The sequence below is a fragment of the Chenopodium album genome, chromosome 21 (genome assembly GCF_948465745.1).
Source record: "Chenopodium album chromosome 21, dcCheAlbu1.1, whole genome shotgun sequence".
Taxonomy (NCBI): Eukaryota; Viridiplantae; Streptophyta; class Magnoliopsida; order Caryophyllales; family Amaranthaceae; genus Chenopodium; species Chenopodium album.
The window spans coordinates 5765192-5791321 of NC_137854.1; the positions used below are offsets into that span (position 1 = coordinate 5765192).

At 36.6% G+C, this 26130-nt stretch overlaps 3 protein-coding genes and 1 pseudogene across 3 annotated transcripts; 2 read left to right on the plus strand and 2 right to left on the minus strand.

The window, feature by feature from the left end:
- The first annotated feature begins 872 nt into the window (after positions 1 to 872).
- Positions 873 to 5258, plus strand: LOC145602060 (uncharacterized). The gene is made up of 9 exons (XM_081658191.1): positions 873 to 1189; positions 2094 to 2209; positions 2378 to 2431; positions 2519 to 2543; positions 2709 to 2831; positions 3564 to 3730; positions 3890 to 3959; positions 4144 to 4242; positions 4984 to 5258. Exons 1-9 carry the CDS (start codon positions 974 to 976, stop codon positions 5035 to 5037), a joined length of 924 nt encoding a protein of 307 aa, XP_081514317.1. The 5' UTR covers positions 873 to 973; the 3' UTR covers positions 5038 to 5258.
- A 430-nt stretch (positions 5259 to 5688) lies between these two features.
- Positions 5689 to 7033, minus strand: LOC145602074 (ribonucleoside-diphosphate reductase small chain-like). The gene has a single exon (XM_081658209.1). It carries the CDS (start codon positions 6850 to 6852, stop codon positions 5851 to 5853), a length of 1002 nt encoding a protein of 333 aa, XP_081514335.1. The 5' UTR covers positions 6853 to 7033; the 3' UTR covers positions 5689 to 5850.
- A 2903-nt stretch (positions 7034 to 9936) lies between these two features.
- LOC145601653 (uncharacterized) lies at positions 9937 to 15583 on the plus strand. Its single transcript, XM_081657703.1, has 7 exons — positions 9937 to 10089; positions 10189 to 10229; positions 11758 to 11815; positions 14184 to 14277; positions 14725 to 14809; positions 14883 to 14948; positions 15430 to 15583. Exons 1-7 carry the CDS (start codon positions 10008 to 10010, stop codon positions 15541 to 15543), a joined length of 540 nt encoding a protein of 179 aa, XP_081513829.1. The 5' UTR covers positions 9937 to 10007; the 3' UTR covers positions 15544 to 15583.
- Positions 15584 to 16364: 781 nt separating this feature from the next.
- On the minus strand, positions 16365 to 26031 carry LOC145602763 (arabinogalactan O-methyltransferase 1 pseudogene; annotated as a pseudogene).
- Positions 26032 to 26130: the final 99 nt, after the last annotated feature.

Consider the following 26130-nt stretch of genomic DNA (forward strand, 5'->3'; position numbering starts at 1 on the left):
AAAAAAAAATTGCACAAAGTATCCCAAGATCTAACCTGCTCTTGATACCATGACAAATTAGAGAGGAAGAGTGAATAGAATAGCTTAGCTTATTATTCATCAATAGGTTGAGTATTTATACAAATTAAACCTCATAAGATAGGAAACAATATTCCTAAAAGATATACCATATATCCTAATGATATATTCTCAAAATAATATCTTAACATAAATATCCTAAATATATTATTCTCTTAAATGATATATACGGAAAATATATCACACATATATTTTCCGATATCTCTAACAGAGGTCTATCAATGTCTTTCATTTCATGTTTGATTTGTAGGGTTTTAATTTTATTTATTTATTTTTATTTATATATATATATTTTTATCTTCCTTTAAGCGTTGTTAGGGTATAATTTATTCCACATTTAATAAAATCTTTGTAAAAAAAAGAAAATTAAAATAAAAATTTTAAAGAAATACTACAACTATTCCTAAAAAAATAAATAAATACTCCCTCCGTCCCCAATTGATAGTCACTTTTGGTAGAATATCACGGGAATTAATTAACATAAATAAGAAGTAACAAAAGTACAATGAAAAAGTAAATTTACATTGGGTATGAAAAAAAGTCGAGAGAGAAAGTAATTAAAGTATATGGGAAAGTTAAATTTACACAAATATTTTTACAAATGGGAGAAAAATTTTCTAAAAAAATAATATTAATGGTACTTGAAAAAAGCAAATGTGACTAACATTTTGGGTCACCAAAAATGACAAAAGTGACTATCATTCGGGGACAAGGGAGTAAATGCTACAAGTCTACAACTATCGTTTGAGGGTGGTCTATAATCGGTACAATTTACAAGTTTTTTTTTTTTATTATTCTCCTAGTGGAAGTAGTGTGGAACAATCCAAAATTACCAATCTTTGTCCCTTTCTATCTCACTAACTTGGTGGCACAAGGAGCTCGAGATAGCTCAAAAATGGCGGCAGTCGCCATGAAAGTCGGCGCAAATATCTCAAGAGATTACACTTCTACTCAACCACTTTCTCTCTCCTTTCGTCGTTCTCTTTCTCCCTTCCGCTGCAGAAATGTCTCTTTCCGCCGACTTCAACCTCTTCCTTGCCGCCGCTTCCAAGTTAGAGCTGTCAAGCGAAGCCCTAAGCGTCTCAAATACGCTACTCCTCGCTTCTCGAAGGTTCTCCTTTTCTCTCTCTTCTCGTATTAAGGTTTTGGTTATGGAGTTCAATTGTTTTCGTCTTTGTAATTTGCTCGCATTTTTTGTTTTCAAGTGTTGAATTTGGAAATATATGCTCGAAAATATGTGAATTGTTGTGTGTTGTAGATGAGGAGAGTGGTACCAGATTACAATTCCGAAAATTAGGAAATCTGGAAATGTCTATGAATTTACATTGAATTTGAAGGAAAATTCTTAATTATCTCCATGATAGTGATGATATGTTTATCAAATGACAATTCCTTAATTAAATTGAAAAAATATATAATTGTAATGATTGAATTTATAGTCTTGATGATTTTGTTTTGACTATGTTTCTGGATATATAAATTTTGCAAAATCTATATCTTGATATGTTTATGACTTTTGAACATTTTATTTATCAAGGTGATTAACTCTATGACACTAGAAAATGAAATTTTGGCAAAAATGTGAGACTATTATGATGTTCTCATTATATATGAAAGCTGAAGTTTAATATTAGGCTCCATTCGGTTTAATGGAAGATATTTTCAATGGAAACACATTTCTCACATTTGTAAATTACTTTTCTTCTGGTTGGTTCCCTGCAATAACGGCTAAAGAGGAAATTCAAAATATAGATGGAACGGGGGGTGGATGAGCGGAGAGAAAGAGGCTAAATAAGGAATAAGAGAAAAATGGCATCCATTCCTTACGAAAGGAAAATATTTCGTCCTAACAAACTCTCTGAAACTTGTGCATTTGAACGGATTTGTTAGACAATAGCAGTTAAGGCTTAGGAGAGAAGTATAGCTTTAGTCTCCTCAATGTTCTAGGGAGATTTCTAAATCTTTGTTATACTTTCCACTGAGTGTTTGTTAAGAAAAGAAATTCTGATTTCCAGGATGGGGGTGTGCTCTATGTTGAAGTTGATCCATCAGGAATAGACAGCTGGAAGCTGGAACCTGTTATTCAGCAGCTGAAGGAAGGAGCTGTTGGTGTCATTCCCACAGACACAGTGTATGCTGCTCTCCTTCTAATTTGTGTTTCGAGAATGATGGTTTACTGTTATCGTGCATGTGCTTCTAAAGATGTAGTAGTTCTAGAGGTGATGTTGGTTTGGAATCTGATGGCACGTACCTATTTTTCTTCTACATTAATATGTCTTGTGCTTTTCAAACATTCCAGGTATGCAATTGTCTGCGATATGAATAATCCCTCTGTAATTGAGCGTCTTAGGAGGTATGTCATTGCCCCTCTATGTATGAATGTTGATAATATCTCAACATCTCTTCCACTTTGGTTGACTTTATTTGGCTTCTTTTGCAGGATTAAGAATATTGAAACTTCCAAGGTGAGACCTCTTATGGTGATGTTTTCTTAACAAGTGTTATTTGTCCTGTGTCCAGCAATTAGCTAATTTGCATTTGGGCTGAAAATAGCTTTAAAGAATTTGGATTGATATATATCATGTGTGTATTTTGATTGTAACCTTCAAGTCTTCATGTTGTCTGTGCAGCCGCTTAGCATTTTATGTCGTTCATTCCATGATATTGATGTATATACAATGGGCTTTCCTCGTGGTGATAGCCTAGGTCATCCAAACATTTTTCGAGCTGTGAAGCAATGCCTGCCTGGACCTGTAAGTATGATGTCACTTCTAATTTTTGTTATTGGGTGTTTTTCCTCTTTCCATTAATTGTCCTTCTTCTAGAGGCTAGAGTGCGGAGTGAACCTATGAAAGAGTCCTGAAGGTTGCAGTTTGATGACCTAATACTTTATGGATGCCCTGTTTCAGTTACTTTACTTACTTTTCAACATGAAACTGATGAGAGGGTAAGGTCACCAACAACTTAGCCCTCTCATTGATGCTACATAACCTTTCCATTGTGCAGTAGGATGCAATTTCAGGCCACATCGTCTATATAGCACGCATATGTGAGAAAGTTGGAGCCACATGATATCATACTATTTTGAAGCATACTCCTGATTCTTATTCATTCATCTTTCTAACTCAGCGTTCTCTTTCGTTTCATTTTTATTCCCTCTTTATCTGTCAGTGCTATTGAAGTGAACTATGTAGCTCATTGGTGAAGGGCTTTATGAAACACCATATAGTATGAGATTCGAAACCATAAAAAAGAAAACAAGTATAATTATTACTATACGAGGCTTATGCATTGTTAAGATGCTAAATTTGAAAGTTTGCTCTATAGATATTTGAAAGGCCGAGGGTTACCTTTCATATGTCAAATAAGTTTTAGTTGTTCTTTTGTTTCATTTCCTTTCCCTTTTGGCCCAACACTGTATGAACATCCTTAACTTTCTGTTGCATAAAGGTCTGCATTTTTTGCTAATATGTTCCATGTGGCAGTACACTTTCATCTTAACTGCAAGCAAAAATTTACCGAAGCTATGTCTCAATCATGAGCCGGGAAATGTAAAATATACACCAAAGAAGAGCATAGGTGTTCGTATGCCTGATGATCCTGTAACTAAGGCTATTCTTGAGAAAACAGATTCACCTCTGATATCTACCAGGTTTGTTTGGACCTCTGAAATTGCTTCTCTTTTGGAATTACGAGTGCTGATGATTTTGGTGTACCCACACTAACGAAGCAAATGAATGGCTACCTGCATCTTGATTTCCCGGACCTTGCTATTCTTTCTGTGTGTGTTCTCATATTATGCCTGTTGCAGTGTTAAGGCTCCAAAAGAAGATCAGTGGATTTTAGATCCCGTTGTGATTGCAGAGGTGTATGGAAAAGAGGTAAAATTTCTCATATAGTTCATTACTTCGAAAAATTCATATAGGTTGTAATAAAAATTGCAAGAATCTTTTTCCGGGTCCTGAAATGGCTATATGATAAACACATAGCAGTATGTTTGATGAAGCAGCAATGAAAGAGCCATCATTAGTATCATCATATCTTGTTTGTTTGTGCTTTCTCTAGGGCCTTGATTTTATTGTTGATGCTGGTCTTAGAATAGCTGAGCCATCTACTGTGGTTGACATGACTGGCAGCGTTCCAAAAATTATCCGTTTGGGAAAGGTATGTGAATTTTATGGCAACAAGCTACATACTTTCATTTGTTAAACAAGCATATCTTTGAATTCGTAATGGAATCTTTGCATCACTTGATAAAATTTGATTCAGGCAGGGAATTTTATTTACTTATTTTGTGACCCTGTGTTTCCCTTTTGTTGATTCCTGTAAGGCTATGATCATATCTTTAACAAATAAATACTTCGTAGCCTCGTAGGTACATAAGGAACTCAGGGGACCCTTCTCAATTTTCAGGACATGTAGATCAAATTAAAGCTCTTAATTGTCAGTGATTATATAATTTATATAAACTCCACCAGATATTTGTTTAAATTAGATTTATTTTCTCTTACTGGATTACATGTGCGGCTTTTTGAAGATTTGGATCATCATCTGGTTATTGCACTTCCTTTCAGTATCATGGAGCTTGGACATAACCATGCGTGTATATCAGTGTTTGTATTGTCTGTTTATGTCAATCGCTGCATGCTTGTGAATGTTTCCATGCTAATCTAATAAAGTAGTTTCTTATATCCTAAAAGATAAGAGAAGAACTAGTCGAAATAGGTGAGATCTAGGATCAGAAAGAGTTAAGGTTGCTTTGGGAAGTCAAACCTGCTAGGACCCCAAGCACACCATTAGCCAAAGCACATAAGCATTCTTGTAGTTGGGAGCAAAGAAAGATTGATAGATTGTATTGTCCTTTCATCAAGGTCTAGACTGACTCACTGGTTTAATGGATCGTAGGGACCACCACAACCTTGGATGGTATTTGAAGACGAGGAGGTGCTTGGAGGCTGACACTGCCACTTGAAGTGTCTGAACAAATTAATGCTCACAACTTTTGTACAGATTCAGAAAACTGTTTTGTAAAAATTTTGTTCTCCATGGTTATAATGATATACAGATTACTACTCTATGATTTTAGGCATTAGCTAATTCCATCAGCTGAATATAAATCTGTACATGCCAGTATACTGTAACTGAGGATCTATCTTATGAATACAGCAACTTCACTTCAACAGATTTTGGTATATGCAAAAGTAAATTTCCCTCAGCCAAATTGGTCAGTTTTCTTGGTACTTTATTTTTTTTTTCTTTGAAACAAGTTTTCTTGGTACTTGTATGAGTCCTATCCGATCCCTTCCCTGTTTGCACTTTGCTGTACTACTTTCTCATTATCGTACACCGCCTACCGCGGAAAGTCAGTCTTTCTATCTTCAACTTCAACTACAGAACTTGTTTGTCAATCCAAACAATGTAGCTAAGTACATTCCTTTGTTTAATATGTTCAAACTACTCAAATCAATAACTCAAAACTCATTTAAAAAATTTACTCATAAAGTCAATACACAAATGAATTTTTCTTAACAAATCTGCAGTCAGCTAAATAGATAAACCAAATTACACCAATCGATCATAGCTAAACATTATTTTATTTCAGTGACATCAAAATTAATACAGAGAACAAGTAAAATTACATAGTAATACTGATGATATTATACATATATTGGAAAGCACCAATTAGTAGCAGTAGTAATACTACATACTCTAAAATTTAACATAAAATTAACCTAATTTAACATCACATAATAATTAAATCCATCATTAAATCTAAAAATCTTCATCCATCTTGAATACATGAGTTCCACCATTAGCACCATTCAAGCTAGACATAACAGAAGCTTTCTGATACTCCCCAACTCTCTTCTCAAAGAAATTAGTCTTCCCTTGAAGAGAGATCAACTCCATCCAATCGAACGGGTTCTGAACTCCGTAAACCTTCTCACACCCGAGAGCAGCCAACAGTCTGTCTGCAACAAACTCAATGTACTGACTCATCAGCTCACAGTTCATCCCAACCAACTTCACCGGAAGCGCATCGGTTACAAATTCTCGCTCGATTTCGACCGCATCCTTTACTATCCCCTGCACCTTCTCCACACTCAGCTTCTTCTTCAGTAAGCTGTACAGCAAGCAAGCGAAATCACAGTGAAGCCCTTCATCTCGCGATATCAGCTCGTTCGAGAAGGTTAAACCCGGCATTAACCCACGCTTTTTAAGCCAGAAAATGGAGCAGAAACTTCCAGAGAAGAAAATCCCTTCAACACAAGCAAAAGCAATTAACCTCTCAGCAAACGATTCAGCACCATCAATCCAACGAAGAGCCCAATCAGCCTTTTTCTTAACACAAGGGATAGTTTCAATTGCACGAAAAAGATGGGTTTTAAGGTTAGAATCTTTAATATAAGTTTCTAAAAGAAGAGAATACATTTCAGAGTGAATGTTTTCAATGGCGATTTGGAAGCCATAGAAAGCGCGAGCTTCAGCAACCTGAACCTCCTTCATGAATCTTCCGGCGAGATTCTCGAGAACAATGCCGTCAGATGCGGCGAAGAAGGCGAGGATGTGGGTGATGAAATGCTGTTCGTCGGAGGTTAAGACGGTTTCCCAGTGACGAACATCTTGCGAAAGATCGACTTCTTCTGCAGTCCAGAATGAAGCTTCTGCTTTTTTGTACATTTCCCAGATTTGTGGGTATTCAATTGGGAACATGCAGAATCTATCTGGGTTTTCTGTGAGAAGTGGGTCGGTTTCTTCGATTTTCGCCGGCATTTTTAGGGTTTTTATGAAGAAGAAGTTGACGAAATTGGGGGAAAATGGAAGATTGATTGAGAAATTGGAGGGAATTTTAAGGGTTTTGAGGATTGAGAATGTAGAATAATGGGGATTTTAAAGTGGTTTTTATAGGAAAAATTGGGGAAATTAGGGATTTGAAATTTTGGGGGGAGTTTTGAAATTTTGAGTGGGAAGCTTGCGGGAGAATAAATCTGAGGGAAGAAGATGAGGGTATTTTGGGGATTTTAATAAAGGTGGGTGATATTCTGGTGACGTGTAAGAATTTGAAGGGGTTGTTGGTTGGTTATTTAATGAAATTCCTATTTTACCCTTTCAATTTTTGGGAAAGTTGAAGCGTACACGAGAAGCTTGATGAAAGTCTACGAAATTACTACGTAATTTTAAAATTGGTGGATATTTTTTGAAATAAAGGAGGGAAGTAATTAATTGTGTTTGGTTTGATTTTTATTGGAAGGCGGGATATTGGTTTTAGCGCTTAATTTTAGGGTTTGGAAATAAAAATTTAAATTTTACAGCCTTTTATGTTTTGTTTTGTTTTGTTTTCAGCAATTTTTTTAACATTAAGGAGGTAGTGGATTCTTGGATTATGCAATTGTGCTTGCTAGTAGCCTAGTATGGGATGACGCGAGAATGGATTGTGTTCGTATGAGGTTTAGGTCGTGTGAAGTGTGACATGGCAAATCGGCACATGGGTAGTGTGCTCGTGTCATTATTCATCTAGTTGATATTCTAGTACGAGTACGATTTATCCATAATTTGTTTAGGTCGTTTTAAAATATGATTACTGGATGACCGATAATTATTTGGTCATAAAATTTACTCCAATTAATCAATAATCATTATTATTTTTTATTTTTTTAAAAACAGATTATCATTATTATTAGAAGTATTGTAATATTGTTTGTGTTATTCTTTTATCATTACCCATCATATTAGGACAACAAGTATAAGGCATGGAGGTTATATAAACGGAGGGTTGAGAGAGATTTAAAAGTGTCTCGCAGGGGTAGGTTGGTCATTTCATGCGGGATTTAAATTTTGTCATTTTAGATTCAGTGGTACAAAATACACTCTCAATGGTACAAAATATAATTTTAGTGGTATTTAAAAAAAGGTTCAAATGTCTAATTAGGTTGTCAAATAATACCATTACATCTCAGTGGTACAAAATACACTCCCAGTGGTACTCGATGTGGTTTTAGTGGTACTTATAAAAATCCTCAGTGGTACAAAATATACTCTCAGTAGTTGTGGTCCTAATTTTTTTTGTCGTTTTTGCACGTGAAACCATTTCTGACACCAAAAGTGGGTCCTACCTCACCTTTTTTTTCACTCTCTCTATCTCTCTCTTCCTTTCTCCCTCTTGCTAGTACATTTGCTATATTATTTTATGTTGTGAGACATTTTATTTTGTCTCACAACCCTTGAAATATACTTCCTCTAAGGCATGTGCCAAGGCACATCATGGAACAAGAACATATCCTATTATTGGTCGATTTTTTTATATATATATAAAAAAAGGAACTAATTGATATTTAAATATTCACAATTTATTTACGCCTTAAAGTATAATTAATAGATGACCAAAAACAATTTGGTCAATAATAACATTATTATTGTTGTTGTTGGGTTGTTATTTACTTGTATTTTTTGACTTGCTACCTTTCAAGTATTTGACCTTGTTCCTAATCGGAGATTCTATAACTATTCGATTGGTGAATAACTATGCGGGATTGCAAAAGTCACCGATTTACAAATATGATAAGAGTCATTTGTTCATTAGTGAATTCTTTGAGATCTCTAATTGATTTTTTTCTCATTTTGTGAGGAAATCTGTTTAAGCCTTTTCTACCCTTGTTGTGAAAGACCTTAACTTTAGGAGTTGTTTGGTTGACAACATAAAATGAGGGAAGTGAGAATTCATGGGATTTGAGAAATTGAGGAGTTGTTTGGTTGAAACCAAAAGGCAAAAATGGGGGAAGTGGAAATTCATGGGAATTTCAACTTCCCATAAAACAAGGGAAGTAAATCACCTAACCCCCCTAGGTTAATCAAAATTCATGGGATTTCTAAATTCCCACATTGCCTACCAAACAGATTTAGGAAATTCCTAGGAACATCATGAGGGAAATAACTTCCCATGAAATACAATCTCCTATGGGAATTCATGTCAACCAAACAAGCCTAATTGTTCATAGTGAATACTCTTATGAAGACATTGAAAACACATATTGTACTGCGTCAAGCTTGAGACAGTGGAGTTGGAGCTAATTGTGCTTAAGTATACTTAAACAAAAATGTGTTGAATTGAGTTAATTTTATACATACGTGTTTCACAAAACATGGTAATTGTTGTTGATGGAAATTAGAGTAAGGGCCTGTTCTATTCAGTTTTAGTTAAGTTCAGCTTAGCTCAATTTAGTGCTATTCGGCTTAGCTCAATTCAGTTTAGTTAGCTTCAGTTCAGCTTAGCTCATTAAATCGGAACAGACCCTAAGTATGATTATTATTAATGATTTAATGATATAACATTTCTCGTATTTTATTATTTTTTTTTAAAAAAAGCTCATTATATGTTTTCAAGATAATCATCTTCAACCCCCGCTCAATTCAACTTGAAAAGAAGAACGGGTTTGGGCAAGCCAAAAACACTTTTTAAATTAAAAACCCAAAGTCGGTTTGGAAAAGCTTAGAACACTGCTTACCTAACAAGGTCGTCACATTTTACGAATTCGGGCATGAGATTTGATATTAATGTCTACTCCGGTCTCTCTCTCTCTCTCTCTCTCTCTTTTTTTTTGGTGTTCCACTAGGATCACCCTTTGGGCTAATTTGGATTCGGAATCAGTTATAGGTGGTTATGTACTTATGTTACTCCCAATTGTTGTTGCGGGGTATCGAACACACGCGTCATCCATACCAGTGTTGTCTCAATCACCGCTACACCGAAAACCAATTGTTTCGCCTAAATTTTTGATGGTATGGTTTGATATTTACTTACAAAGTTACAATAAATACATTGACCATAATACCCCTCACTATTGTGAGAGAGAAAAAAGGGTAGAATTGTCCTCGTGACATTGGTGAACTCAAGCAAAAAAAAAAGCAAGGAAATTCGGGAGTAAGAAAGAATGGCGCAGAACACAGGAATGTTATCCAGAGATCAATTACTCTACCTTTTCGATCGATTCGCTTATCTCACTTCTCTACCTGGTAATTTAATTCATCCCCAGTATTCATCTCTACTTTTTTTTTTTTTTTATTTTATTTTAATTTTCTAATTCCAGACTTGTTCAATTTGACGATGCTCAGATGTCAAGAAGCGCATAGCTGAAGCTGTTTTAGATAATCAGGTACACCCTTCTTGATTTTATGCATTAATGGTAATATTGAAGAAGAATTTAGAGGGTTTTGAATCATGGGTATTGTTGATTTTATGCAATAATTGTAGTACTACAGCAGAAATTAGAGGTTTCTGAATTTTGAATACATTAAGAATGTTTGGCAATGAATTTCAGGTTCAATGTCATATAACTGCCTGATTAGTGTTACAATGGGATGAAGTTGTTTGATTATTGGGACAAGAATATCTTATTTGTGATTGATAATTTCTATTTAAGTACTGTATGTAATTTACAACTGCAAATTTAGAAGTTGCTTGAGAATTGAGGGTTTCCATTGGCATGTGTTATGTTTTGGCTGAGGGTATTTATAGTTGTCTAACTGTTGTTGATTTGACTTTCTAATATTAGAAGAAGCTTGCATAGTTGCATGGTGATGAATGATGACAGTAATATTTGTTGTCACAAAAATTCCCTAATTTTCATAGGGTGGATTTATAGCATCCGAATGGAGTTTACTGTGACATTTTTCAGCTTTTTGTCACCCGTGGTTTATGTCAGCATTATACTGCCAAGTTACCAACGACCTTTTAAGACTATTAGGCAGTCTGAGCTATATCTATTCGTCTTTGTAGGGTATGAATTGTTGCTTCTGTTGGCAAGTAATAGTTCCCCTTGTATCCTATAGAGATCTCGACAATACAGTTGCAAAATTTCCACTCTGATAAAGCTTCTTGGATGTGATTTACTGAAAAATTTGGGTCTATTTTGTTATGCTTATATTATGTTTGATGCTAATTATGATCCGGATGATCATGCGGTTCATCTGGACCTTATAGGCGGCTTGGGTGTGTGTAGGTTCTGTTAACATCATAGCACGTGAATAGTGAACATGACCCCTTCAGCATAACTTGTAAGTTTATTGGGAGCATTAAAACCTTATTATTGTCCATATAGGGGCATTTCCTGTATTGTGCCAATTTTCAAAGGCTTTCACTTATTTTTAGTAGAAATTAATGGCTGAGATCTGTATCCTTCATTATAAGGCCCATTAAGATCATTTTAAAACCTCAAGTCTAGTGTCATAAGATGCCCTTGTACCATGTGTGGAGAGCTTTAGAGACATCAGTGACTCAGTGGAGTGTTAATGTATACACCTAGTGTTATAATAGAAAACGACCCATTACTTGGATCTGTAATTCTGGAAAGCTTTGTGCTCAAGACGTTGTAGGGTCTTAGATGGTGATTTGTATCCTCGAAATAGGATGTTGCTTTAACATGGCTGGAGTCTTGATATTTGCTTATGCTGTTTTCCTTGTCTGTGAATTCAATCTGATTTTTATCTTGAGCATTGCCTAAGCATTGCTGGACTTTGAATTGATGCCATGCTGTGCTAGTTGGTAAGTTTTACTGACAATGATAAATTGGTTGTATAAATACTTCCTTTTTTCTGTTACTAAACTCCTTTTCTAGATACAGATCTTGTTGTTTACATGGCCCTTGATAGAGTGTGACTATAATCTAATTTGGAATACTGCAGGAAGCTGTTGCTGTGACAACTGCAATCCAAGAGGAGATATTCTTAGAAATGGGTGTTGGTTAGTTTTTTATAATCATTTACTCTCCAGCTTTTTGCATTCTTTTTCACATATTTGTGATATTAACCTATGAGGGGTCAACTAACTATGTCAATAAATTTGCACTCTTGTGCAGCTGTGCTAGTTCTATACTTTGACCTTGGCAGTGATTTGTTAGGAGAAAGGTTGAACTACTGGGTGTTGAGAAGCCATAAATGTTAAAATTAGATAATCAGAAGGGTCTATTGCTATGATTTCTGTATGCTGTTTCACTAAGCCATTTTTTAAAAAGCTATTTGCTTTGAGCTTCCAGCCAAAGCCAATTTATTATTGCTAGTGTTAGGCGCTTTTTTTTTGCATAGGATTATCTGTTAGTCTGTGTTTGCTTGCATCCTGAATCAAGGCAAAGTTTTATGGGACAATCATATCTATGGACTGAGCTTAAAGTACTGCTGCCAAAATGGGTAAACCAATTCTGAAGAGGGAATTGAAAGCATTATTGTACTGTGGTATCCAGGTTACAAAGTCATTTAATTACGTGCTCATTTTTTGGGTTGGTTGAAGTACCAATGTAGTTTATGATATTTTTCTTCTTCCCAAAGCTTAAAATCAATGGACTCGTCACAAATTGTATAGAAGCTTTTTTTTGGAAGGAAACCTAATTGAGCCTCATTTCTCGCAGTTTGTGGATTAACAATAGACTTACCTATGCCCTTCAGATCAAGTGTAAGGGCTGGGTTACTCTTGAATTATCCATATCAGCTGCATAATTGGATTTATTGGAATTGACTATGGTCATCCATCTCATAGCATAACATAGCAGATGCATTGCACTACTATAAAATGTTTTTCCCCAAATCCTTTATGGACTATCAAACTTCTTGATTGACCTGGTTCAGTCTGCTGGGCTACTACATGAGAATCAAACATTTATACTACCTCCGTTATATATTATTTGCAATGATTTGACATAAAGTAGAGAGGGAAAATGTCTAATTGTTGCATATAATATGTAACGGAGGTAGTATATGTCAGCTCACACTCTCCAATATCCCCAAATTCTTTTGATTTGTCAAACTCCTTGATTGATGTGCATATGTCTTCTAGGCTGTATCATATGAGCACTGACGACCACAATATGCAATCAGTCATGCGTTCTTAGGAAAGTTTAAGCTTATTACTTATGCCTGCCCTCTTTCTCTCTGATGTAGTTCGGACTCTTGCTTGTGAATTATATACTACCTCCGTTTCATAAAATCTGCAACAAAGGGGCTTGCACAATTCCCAAGGCAAAATTTCTTAAGCAAAGATTAGAAAACAAAAGGGCATGTGATTAATTAGATGAGAGAGAAAACAACTCCACCACAACCACCCAAAACCCAGCCAGCCGACTCACACCACCACCATCAAAACCAGACCACCAACTCCACAACCAGACCACCAACACCACCAGACCACCAACGAACGAAGCCCCACCTCACCACCACCAATCAACTCGCACCACCACCATCAAAACCATACAACCAACTCGCACCACCACTAAAAACCCACCCAACCACCAACGAACCAAAACCCTAACTCACCACCAAAGAACCAAAACCCCCACTTACCACCACCAACGAACCCACCTAACCAAATCGCCGACCACCAAAACGCTACCAAATCGCAGACCCCTAAATCCAACCAAATCGCACGACCCCCAAATCCAACCAAATTGTACGACGACGACTTTGAAAATGGTGAAAGCACCGGCGAACTGGAGTTGGAGAAATCGGTGACCCTCACGAGTGCGAGGGTCGCGCGGCAATCGAGGGTAATTGAAACTCGACCTACCTCACCACCATCATCAAATTGAAACCCGACCTCACCACCGTCAAGAATCGCAACCCCATATTGCCACCATGATCTGAAATGCGCCCCCAACCACGAGAGAAGAGAGAAGAGAGAGAAAAGACGGTGCGGTGGATGTGAGTGGTGGTGGTGGTGCGGTGGATCTGAGTGGTGGTGGTGCGGTGAGAGAAGAGAGAGAAAAGAGGATAAGGATGGTGCTGGTGGTGGTGGTGGTTGAGAGGGAGGAGAGAGAAAAATTGGTGGTGTTGGTGGTGGATATGGTTATGAGGGAGGAGAGAGAATGTGGGTTAGGGTTTTAATTAGGGATAAATTAATTTGGGTTAAAGAGTTAATATGTTGTTTATTGAAGCTAAGTAAACTTTAGTAAGGGTATGGTGGTAATTTGACACAAAAAAATTTACTAAAAGAGGTAACTTTTAGTTTGTTGCACATAATGTGTAGTTTCCGTTTTGGGAAATTGTTGCAGATTTTATGAAACGGAGGTAGTATCATTTTTTGAAAAAGAGTACTTTGACATGACTTTTTGGGAATATTGCAGATCCTAGCTTTGGAATTGGCTGCCTGGGAAAAGTGAATATGGCATATGAGAATGACCGGGACTTGATGATTCGCTTCTATGGATTTGTGGCTAAGTAAGTTTTCTTTTTTCTTTAAGTTGTTTTGTTCCCCTTTCTGTTTTTTGCACAAGCTAATTTATTCTTTTTTGAAATTACTTGGAGTGAGGATCTAGGGGCTAGGGTCTTATGCTGCAGGATGAAAAGGAGAAAAATGAAAAAATCTTGCATATCTGCCTTTTTGTTGTTTCTTTCTCTTAGGGGGCGCTTGGAATGGGGGTAATAAATTTAAAATCTACCTAGTTTGACTTTTATTCCCCCCATTCCAAGCGCCCCTTAGTGAAGTTGATAACCTGTTATGATTGTAGACTTGTAGTAATACTGTAATAGCTATGATAAATAATTTTGTGGCTATAGGCTTGCACATTTTCTTCTCTTTCTATGCTAGTGCTCATCCTACTGACAGTGACAATATCTATGTACCAAGAATCTGATTTTGGAGATTTGATAAGGTGTAAATTGCAGGGAAGAGGTAGCCTGTGATGAAGCTGAGCTTGGAACAGATGAATTTGCCAAAAAGATGCGCAACCAGCATGATCTACAAGCACAGGTAGAGTTCACTTAACACTTTTATTGGTTGTGAGGAATTATTGCTGAAAGGTGTCTGGTGATTTTTCTTGCAGCAACTAAAGATGTTAAAGCATATGCGTAAATTTCACACGGATGACCAATCGGCTATTCTTGGAAAGGTTTACTCTCTTCACCTTGGTTGTGTTGTGGCTAATCTGTTTTTGACAATAGCTGCAATCCTCTTTAAAAAGCATCACGGAACTTTCTTCAATGTGAATATGCTTTTGACAAGTTTTGTTAAAATATGCATTACTGCTACTGTAGAAATTTTTTGGTCATCCTTCCTTCCAGCTAACACCTAGAAGTACCGAGTCGCATAATTCAATTGACCAATATTTGAAATAGAGATCTTTATCTGTTCTCTTTCTCTTCAACTTTTCCTTATAGAAGGTAAGCTCATAATGATGAAGGGCTCTCGCCTCTTGGTGTTCATGCCCACTAATGCGAGTTCTGAAGATTTGTGATGAGTATATGTTTATCATCTGATATCTTTACCCCTCCACTCATGCAATGCTAGAGCACCTCTTTCCCCCTTCCCCCTATCTTTTTCATGCCAACCGTTTTCTAAAGTGTTGTCCTTACTGTGTAATTTGTTTGCAGTTGCACGAGCAACTGCAAAATTCAGGCTTCGATAACTGGGCGTCTGTCATGCCTGTGGAGCAAATTCTGGAGGTTGTTAGAAAGAGAAATGTGCCAATAGCAAGAGCAAATTAATTTTTTTTTTTTTTTTTTTTTTTTTTTTTTTTTTTTTTTTGAAACACATCAAGAGCAAATTAATGGTTGCTTTAGAATTTACCATATCATCATCAAATCTTTTTCAGCTGAACTGAGAACTTGCACTTTGTATATTGTCACAAAATCTTGTAAGCTGCAAATAAAGGGACTTAATTTCAAAGTGTTAATAAATTTTTTTTTCCCTTACTCCTTATACGGAGTATCATTTATCAGCCAAATTATACTTCGATTCAGTATCTCGCATTACATGTCATCTATTCATTTTGCGACAAGAAAGGACCAATCCAACTTTCCATTAGAGTGGTTTTTTTTAATTCCCCCCCCCCCCTAAAAAGTAAATAAAAATTTTTTTAAAAAAAAGACAAAAATTAAAAGGAAAAGGATGTTGCTTTATATGATTTGTTCTCGGTAAAAGTACCACAATGTTGGGATGGCCGAGTTGGTCTAAGGCGCCAGATTAAGGTTCTGGTCCAAGAGGGCGTGTTCAAATCCCACTCTCAACATATTTCTTTTTTTTTTTTTTTTTTTCCCAACACTTTAACTCTTCCTTATTCTATTCTCTGTCACTTTGTTCACATCTGTTGCATACTTGAGAGTGCCTATTTAAATTTGCTTACAAACTGCTTAGCTTGCACAAACAGAGCTAATTACGACTCACGAGTTTAGTTAAAAAGGCGATAACTCGGAACCCATAACTTAAGAAGGCCTACAATTGAAGAGGCAACAATGATTAATCAGTTTGGAAGAGATGAAAAAATTTCCATTGAGTTTGAATTAATTGGTACATTAAAAAAATCTGATCAACAGAAAAATGTGTTAGGCGTTAGATTCTGGTCTTTAGAAGCATGAGGTATAACAAAATGCCAAAGCCTACCTACAGCCTTTACCAAATACTTTCTACAAAGAAACCTTTGTGCATAAACCCTCTCTACTTTCCTATTAACATCATGCAATATTACATGGGTTACCCCTGGCCTCGTCCTCATCCTCGCCATCACTGCCGCCGTGTAGATGGCTGCCATTCGCCCTGGCAAGTCCGGTAGATACCCTTTTGGTCCATCTATCATTATCATATCCCACTCTTTGTCATACACTTCATTTGGTAGATCACTTAGGACTAACCTGATCATGCATCCATAAAATCCATTAAAACAAAGTCTTAATGAAGAAGTGGGGCCATACACTAATAAAAAATTGAAATTTGAACACTTTAGTACTCCGTATTAATTAATGAATATAATACTTGTTAAATAGTATCCACAATCGCAGTCAACCAACCCTAAAATCACGATAGATCTATATTCATTAAATCGAAAAAATCATCATTACATCGTACTTTTCCAATGATTTAAATCATTTCAATTAGTAATCAAAATCCATATATATATATCTATCATGACATTGCAATATTAACAGGCATTAATTAATGAAGATTTTGGATTAATTAGTTTGACAAACCTGTAGGAGATTATAGGTACTAAATGCGGAATTAACATGAATCATATTCATATAGCACCAAACCAAGGATCTCATGCATAACACATAAAGAAGTAAGAATTATACCTTTGGAGCGTGATTCCACGATGATCGAGCAAGAACAATAGGGAGATAAAGAACCCCACGTGTGATTCCTCTACTTAGTCCACGAGCACGGATTAAACCTCCACTAATGCTAGTTAGTTGTGACCGAACGCTTCAATCAACCTTCAACGGAGATTAGAGTCACGAACACACCGCAACACCACCCACGCACCACCACACGCACCACCAATGGAGGGGAGACGCACGGATCTAGGGAGGAGAAGAGGAGGGCCGAAAGTGAGAGAGAATTAGGGTTCGGGATCTCTTGGTTGCTTGTCTGACAATTTCACAGTGTGTCAAATTGTTATGTCATGCAACCCTAGGTATGGTTTATATTTATAGATCATATCTAGAAATAAAACCATGTCCAAATCCTAATTGAACTCTTCTTACATTCCAAGCCCAAACATAAGATGTGTCATATACTCATGAGGCCCAATAATGGGCCTTCAACTTGTTTAACCCAATACTCTAGTGTGTGACCTTGTAGGATCCATCCTATAAGGCTTTGGATCGGACCATTTGACAAGCCCAAAGTCCAATTGTCAAATCTAGCAACAGACATTGGCAACCTTATAGTATGAACTTATTATCTCCATAACTGTGATCCTATGATATATCTAGTAATTGCACTTATCGAAGACATAACTCCTTCAATCTCCCACTTGTCTGAGACAAGTGCACAATATTCAAATTCCTTAAGTCAATGTGTGTCGATTTGATAATATGATTGCATCTCATGTCGTGATCATATTAATCTACAAATCTTTCTTGAAAACTGAGTTAGAATTACAAAACAAATGGTTACTATGTAATCCATTTGAGCACGGCCATGCATTTTCTGAATTCTCCCTCTTCAAGGGGCCAAGACACATTCCTAATTAAATAGGTAGACTCAATCCAATCTTATGGCAACCAAAGCTCCCACTCAATTCATGAAGTGACCGGGAAACATCCTTTATAATCTCCGGTTAAGGTAAGACGTTTGAATGTACCACAGTCAAAACAATCATTGAATAGAATCAGTGTTCCACTCATGTCAAAGGAATCCACTAATATATCCGGAAGTTCTATACTTGAACTTCAAAGTAGGTCTATAGTTCAATCCTGCATCATTCATGCATATCCATGTGATTGACCGAGCCTAATCACTATGCTCCCATAGCCCATGAAACCGAGCTATCCAATCAATCTTACATGCTAGTCCATTCATTGAAATCATTTATGTCCACTTTAATGATTTCGAACTAGGAACTCAAATAATATGTGGATTTTGTTCACCTGTGGGGTTTCATACACCAGGTCTCTATCTGATAGATAACCTGATGAGCCCATCAATCCATAATTATTTTGGACATTTTATTTAATATTAAAACCATAATTAAATAAGAGAAATAATAGAATTTCTGATTAAACATAATTCTGCAAATGAATGTATTACATATGTAATTTATTTTCTCAAAACAAAATACAACTTTTAATTACATCATTCGCCTCAATCCAGCTTCATTAGCATGTTTCTCATGCTTTGGAGTTGGAAGGGGTTTAGTAAGTGGATCAGCGATATTCTCATCCGTGTGAATTTTGCACATCTTGACATCTCCTCTGTCAACGATCTCTCGAATGAGGTAATACTTCCTCTCTACATGCTTGGATTTGAAATGTGACCTAGCTTCTTTCGATTGAGCAATAGCACCATTATTGTCACAAAACAACTCGATTCCCTTTTGAGCATTTGGTACAATGTCCAGCTCAATCAGGAACTTCTTTATCCAAACTGCTTCTTTAGCTGCTTCAACAGCAGCCAAATACTCTGATTCTGTTGTAGAGTCTGCGACAGTGCTTTGCTTTGAACTCTTCCAGCTCACTGCTCCTCCATTCAGACAGAAAATGTATCCAGATTGAGATCTAAAGTCATCTCTGTCTGTTTGGAAACTCGCATCCGTATAACCTGTGACAACCAATTCCTTTTCGCCACCATACACTAGAAACATCTCTTTAGTCCTTCTCAAGTACTTAAGGATGTTCTTGGCAGCTGTCCAGTGTGCTTCTCCTGGATTTGCCTGAAACCTGCTACACATGCTTAGAGCATATGCAACATCCGGCCTTGTACATATCATGGCATACATGATTGATCCTATTGCCGAAGCATAAGGTTTATCACTTACTCGTCTCATCTCCTCCGCCGTTTTAGGGCACTGAGATTTACTGAGAGTGATGCCATGAGACATGGGGAGAAATCCTCTCTTAGAGTCTTTCATGGAAAATCTATCAAGAACCTTATCAATATAAGTCTCTTGACTTAATCCAATCATCCTTCGAGACCTGTCTCGATGGATTTTGATCCCCAATATGTATTCGGCTTCTCCTAAGTCTTTCATGGAAAAACAACTCTTCAACCATTCCTTGACTGACTCAAGCATTGGTATGTCATTTCCCATGAGAAGTATGTCATCCACATACAAGACTAAGAGAACTATGCTGCTCCCACTAAACTTCTTGTATACACAAGGTTCCTCTTCACTTTTAACAAAATCAAACCTTTTGATCGCTTCATCAAAACGAAGATTCCAACTCCTGGATGCCTGCTTTAATCCATAAATAGATTTCTCAAGCTTGCATACCTTTCTAGGATTTTCTGGATCTTCAAAACCCTCAGGTTGTGTCATATACACTTCCTCCTTCAAGAACCCATTCAAGAATGCGGTTTTGACATCCATCTGCCATATTTCGTAATCGAAAAATGCGGCAATCGCTAGAAGAATCCGAATGGACTTAAGCATTGCTACTGGGGAAAAAGTTTCATCATAGTCAATACCATGAATCTGTCTGAACCCTTTTGCAACTAGTCTTGCTTTATGGATGTAGGCATTTCCATCCTTGTCTGTTTTAATCTTGTAGACCCATTTGCAACCAATGGGTTTTACCCCATTAGGCAAGTCAACTAGGGTCCACACTTTATTTTCAGACATTGATTCCATTTCGGATTTCATGGCTTCAAGCCATTTATCTGAGTTGGGGCTCACCAAAGCTTGCTTGTAGGTTGTGGGTTCCTCATTCTCCAATAAGAAGATTTCAGAATCCTCAGTTAACAGAACCTCGACAAACTGTTTGTTTCTGATTCTGGCAGACCTACGTGGGGTAGGAGCAACAGTAGAAATTTTCTCTCCAACTCCTTGAAGATTTTCGCATGAATTAGATTCAAGTGGGGCGATAGGAGTCTCGCTGATGGAATTAGCTTGCTCCGACGCATGATTAATCGTTTCACGCGCCCTCGCCTCTGATGTGGTGTTATCCACATCCATTTGTTGCTCGTTTCGAATTTCTTCGAGAACCACTTTACTCCCACTTGGCTTTCTAGATAGAAATTCCTTTTCTAGAAAGACACCATCGCGAGCAACAAACACTTTGTCATCATCGCGATTGTAGAAGTAATACCCTTTTGTTTCTTTGGGGTAGCCCACAAAGAAACACTTGTCTGATTTATCGCCTTGTAAACGTTTTACATAGGCTTCACATCCCCAAATCTTGAGATAAGACAATTTTGGAACTCTTCCAGTCCATAATTCATATGGTGTCTTCTCAACTGCTTTGGACGGGCTTCTGTTTAGTATGTTTGCAGCTGCTCCTAATGCATATCCCCAGAATGATATGTGAAGATCAGTAAATCTCATCATGGACCTAACCATATCAAGTAGAGTCCTATTTCTCCTTTCTGACACTCCATTTAATTGAGGTGTCCCTGGAGGGGTTAATTGTGAAAGTATTCCACAATTAATCAGATGTTCATCAAATTCTTGGGTTAAGTATTCGCCACCACGATCAGATCGTAGTGCCTTAATTGTCTTCCCAAGTTGGTTTTGTACTTCATTCTGGAATTCTTTGAACTTTTCAAAGGCTTCCGACTTGTGCTTCATTAAGTAAATGTAACCATATCTACTTAAATCATCAGTAAAAGTAATGAAGTAGCTAAATCCACCCCTAGCTTTTGAACTCATTGGTCCACACACATCTGTATGTATGAGCCCCAAAAGGTCACTAGCTCTTTCACCTATACCCGTAAAGGGTGACTTAGTCATTTTCCCAAGCAAGCATGACTCACAGTTTTCAAATGATTCATAATCAAAAGAAGAAAGGAGTCCATCCTTATGTAATTTTTGGATGCGCTTTTGGTTAATATGTCCAAGCCTACAATGCCATAGGTAAGTTGGGTTTGAACCATCTGCTTTCTGCTTTTTATGATCAATGTTGTAGACATGAGTTGTATATTCTAAAACATACAAACCATTAATTAACTTAGCATTAGCATATAACATGTTTTCTTTCGAAATAAAACAACGTTTGTCTCTTATTTCAAATGAAAAACCTTCAGTATCTAAAACTGGAACTGAAATAATGTTTTTAGTAATGCTGGGAACGAAATAACAGTTATTAAGTACTAAAATTAATCCAGAAGGTAGTCTCAAATGATAACTCCCAATAGCAAGTGCAGCAACTTTTGCTCCATTTCCTACTCGAAGCGTTACTTCTCCTGGATCTAGCTTCCTACTTCCTTTCAAGCCCTGCACGTCATTGACGATATGAGCACCACAACCGGTATCAAATACCCAAGTGGAAGATGAAGTAAGATTAATTTCTACAACAAAAACATCAAGTAACTCCTTACCTTCTGTTTTCACTGGTGTATAATGGGGACACCCTGGTGTATGGACTTGCCATCCACCACAATAGAAGCATTGGCAATCTCTCCTTATCAAGTACTCCTCAGCATGGTTAAGTAAGATGTTGATCAAATTCGCTGATGATCCCTCATCATTATGAGAAAGTCTCACAATGTCAAAACCAGCATGGAGCGAGAACAAAATAATGTCACGTGCAGAATCATCATCGATCGGTTTCCCGAGGACATCCATTTGGTTGATCATATCAACCAATTCATTAACATGGTTCCTCACAGACTGACCAGGCAAGAGTTTCTTTACCATTATCTTACCATGAATCCGGTAAGTCTCATACCTTAAACTGTCAGCCCAGGAATAGTAAATCTGAGGGATCGAGTTAACGATCTCTCTTACATTTGGATCATTGACACCTCCGCTACCCAATGCCCCCATGCCACCCCTACAGATAGCACGAAGACATTGATATAAATTGGTCACTTCATACCGTCTGAACCTATTATACCAACAGTTTGGAATAGATTCCAGTATTAGGTTCTTGACCTTTATTGCATCCAAAACTAATTTTGCATGCATTTCAGGGTCCTGACCAGGGGCACACTTGTTCTCAACGGGTACATATAGGCGAGCATCAAGCTTGAAGCTTGTGAGAACATTTCTCAATTCGCCCTCCCATTGCCTGTAGTTTCTGAGATTAAGCCTTAAATTGAGTTTCATTGGTAAATCTGTGTTGTCATATAAGTTATTCATCTACAAACAAAACAAAAACGAGGCAAAATTTAATAATTATGTTTAATAAATTTAAAGTACCATAAGTAATTTAGAATTTTATTGGTAACTTTAAAGCATTCATTCAATATTTAAATGATCCCTATTGAATAAAATGATTCCAAGATCCTTTATTTGTGCAATAATTAACCGGACTTTGGCCCTGCCATCAACTATTACATTTTCAAGGTGAGTAAACTCTTTACTGATTACAACTCTTGTAATTCTTGGTTGAATAATTAATCATCACATGTTTAATTATTACCCTTAGCTTCAAGGTTCTAAACTTTGTCTTTAGGTAACCCTGTTGAGTATAACCAATTAAAAGTGTAGAATTTGTCCTACCCCCACTTCCCCAATGAAAAATATGATGCCCAGCTTTGGCATGACCCATCATAAATGTCAAAGGTTTTCGTCGGGTTTTTAATTGGAAAAGCTGCCTCAATATTACTGGGATCTAGATTTATTATGTTGTGATTATATAGTGAACTCTAACGCATCATCAAGCAACATAAATAAACCTAAACATGCATAATCTACTAATGCAATAAAACATGACATAGTATGGCCCCTTAATCCTAAGGAAAAACTAATAAAGTAGAATGCTCCCACTCGGATCTTCATGGATCTCATCCATCTTGCTCCATTGGGCCTTCACTTCATTGGCTTTTGGATCAACTGCAACCTGTAAATTTATTCTATTCTATCTACTACTTAAATAAAATAAAATAAATTACAAAAATACTCGATGGTACGCAGACCGTATTTAGATTACAAAAATACTTCACGATGCGCAGATCGTATTTTAGAATCTATGGGCCATACTAGTCTATATATAGCAATAAACAATATCATATATTATAAAGTGCCATATAATAAATCACTCATCATGCTTTCCTAAACTACAACATCGAATGTCTATAATAAAGGAAACATGGCTATAAATATCTCATATTTTAATTAATTACTGTAATTAGATAATATTATATATTAATCATGACCAATTATAAAATATCATATATTTTAATTTAGGTATGAGATAGAATCAAATCTTATTTGAAAATATGGAATATAAATCATATTTATATTCCATGATTATCCTAACTAATTTAGGAATTCTATCCTAATTACTTGCCAATCACATGTTTTAAATCAATTATTATCCATAAATAATTATGAGATAATCACATTATTTAATCAATTATTATCCTTATAGAATCTTTTGCTCCATAATTATCCAAACTTAACAAAAATAACAACTTTAATTTTGTTAATTATCTTTTCAAAATTTAAACTTATCTTTTAAAATTTTGAAATTTGATTTTATCTAAAATAAAATAAAAACAAAAAAAAAAAAAAATTTTTTTTTTTTGAAAAAACCGCCAGCCACCGTGGTGTGGCCAGCCGGAGCCGGCCACGGTGGCTGCTGCCCCTGCAGTAACGCAGGAACAGCAGCAGCAGCAGCACACGCAAGGCTGCGGCACTGCTGCGCTGCTCCTTGCTGCCTGACCCAGCCCCGCCCCCTCCCTCCTGGACCACCAGCAGCGGCACCACCGTGGCAGCGCCACCCAGCCGCGGTGCTGCTGCTGTTTCCCTTTTTTTTTTTTTTTTTTTTTTTTGATTTTAATTAATTAAAACAAAACATATTTTGTAAAAATCAATTAAACTTTATGTGGTCCTATTAATCCCAAAATTAAATCATATTCAATTTTGAAATTAGGGTTCTTGATGAAATTAATCCCCAATTTAATTTAACATTTAAATTAAATAATTTGACTATGAAAAAATTCATAATTTTAACATGTAATCAAATAGATTAAATTCCTTAAACATATTACCATCGAAATAAATCAAAATTAAACACAAATTTTACAAATTAGGGTTCAATATTTCGAAATTTTCGAAATTAGGGTTTAGGGGTTCGAATTTTTGATTAATTTGGGGCAAAATCGGATCAAATTATGGCTAATATGGAGCAAATTAAACACCTTTAATGATTCTATATTGTTAAATCACATTTAATATAACAATTGACTCATAATTAAATTATTCTCCCTCCTAATTGAATTAAAATTGTGGATTATCAAAGAATTATTACTCAATATATGTAGATGCAAGAGGCTCTGATACCACTGTAGGAGATTATAGGTACTAAATGCGGAATTAACATGAATCATATTCATATAGCACCAAACCAAGGATCTCATGCATAACACATAAAGAAGTAAGAATTATACCTTTGGAGCGTGATTCCACGATGATCGAGCAAGAACAATAGGGAGATAAAGAACCCCACGTGTGATTCCTCTACTTAGTCCACGAGCACGGATTAAACCTCCACTAATGCTAGTTAGTTGTGACCGAACGCTTCAATCAACCTTCAACGGAGATTAGAGTCACGAACACACCGCAACACCACCCACGCACCACCACACGCACCACCAATGGAGGGGAGACGCACGGATCTAGGGAGGAGAAGAGGAGGGCCGAAAGTGAGAGAGAATTAGGGTTCGGGATCTCTTGGTTGCTTGTCTGACAATTTCACAGTGTGTCAAATTGTTATGTCATGCAACCCTAGGTATGGTTTATATTTATAGATCATATCTAGAAATAAAACCATGTCCAAATCCTAATTGAACTCTTCTTACATTCCAAGCCCAAACATAAGATGTGTCATATACTCATGAGGCCCAATAATGGGCCTTCAACTTGTTTAACCCAATACTCTAGTGTGTGACCTTGTAGGATCCATCCTATAAGGCTTTGGATCGGACCATTTGACAAGCCCAAAGTCCAATTGTCAAATCTAGCAACAGACATTGGCAACCTTATAGTATGAACTTATTATCTCCATAACTGTGATCCTATGATATATCTAGTAATTGCACTTATCGAAGACATAACTCCTTCAAAACCTGCATTTGGTGTTACCTTGAAGATGCAACTTAGGGGGTAAACAATTGGGCTCAGCCTTATAATGGGCCAACAAATTCTTAGCATCATAAAGATGGGTCTTATAGCCCACTGGATAGACCCTTATATTTGGGGCTTTGGTTAGAACCGTCTTGATCCAATTAGGGTCCTCTTCTAGGAACATGGTGAACCCATTTGGGTTAAATGAGGCCCACATTAACGAGTCATGGCCCAGCCCAAAAACCAAGAAATTACAAGGGTAAAGAGAGAATAACACGTCAAAGCTAACCCGGATCTCAGCAGTAGACTGTTGTGGTATGTCACGGGTAGTAGCGTAATGTAACACGGCATGAAGTTGTATTGGTATAACGTTTCTCTCAACCACCGATGTCGTCCCACAAAACAACCCGGCCTTGGTTGTGACCACCTTGAAGTTTACGACTAAAAATGCCACGGCGATCATCACAGCCACCACTAATGGTACCGCTAGCCATGGCCTGTCTAGTGGTAATCGCCGTGGCTTCATTTTTATTTCTAAGATTTTAATTTGTGTGATCTATGTTGAAGGATAAAAAATAAATTATTTACAATGAAGATGAGAAATTTTATAGTATGAAATGAAAGT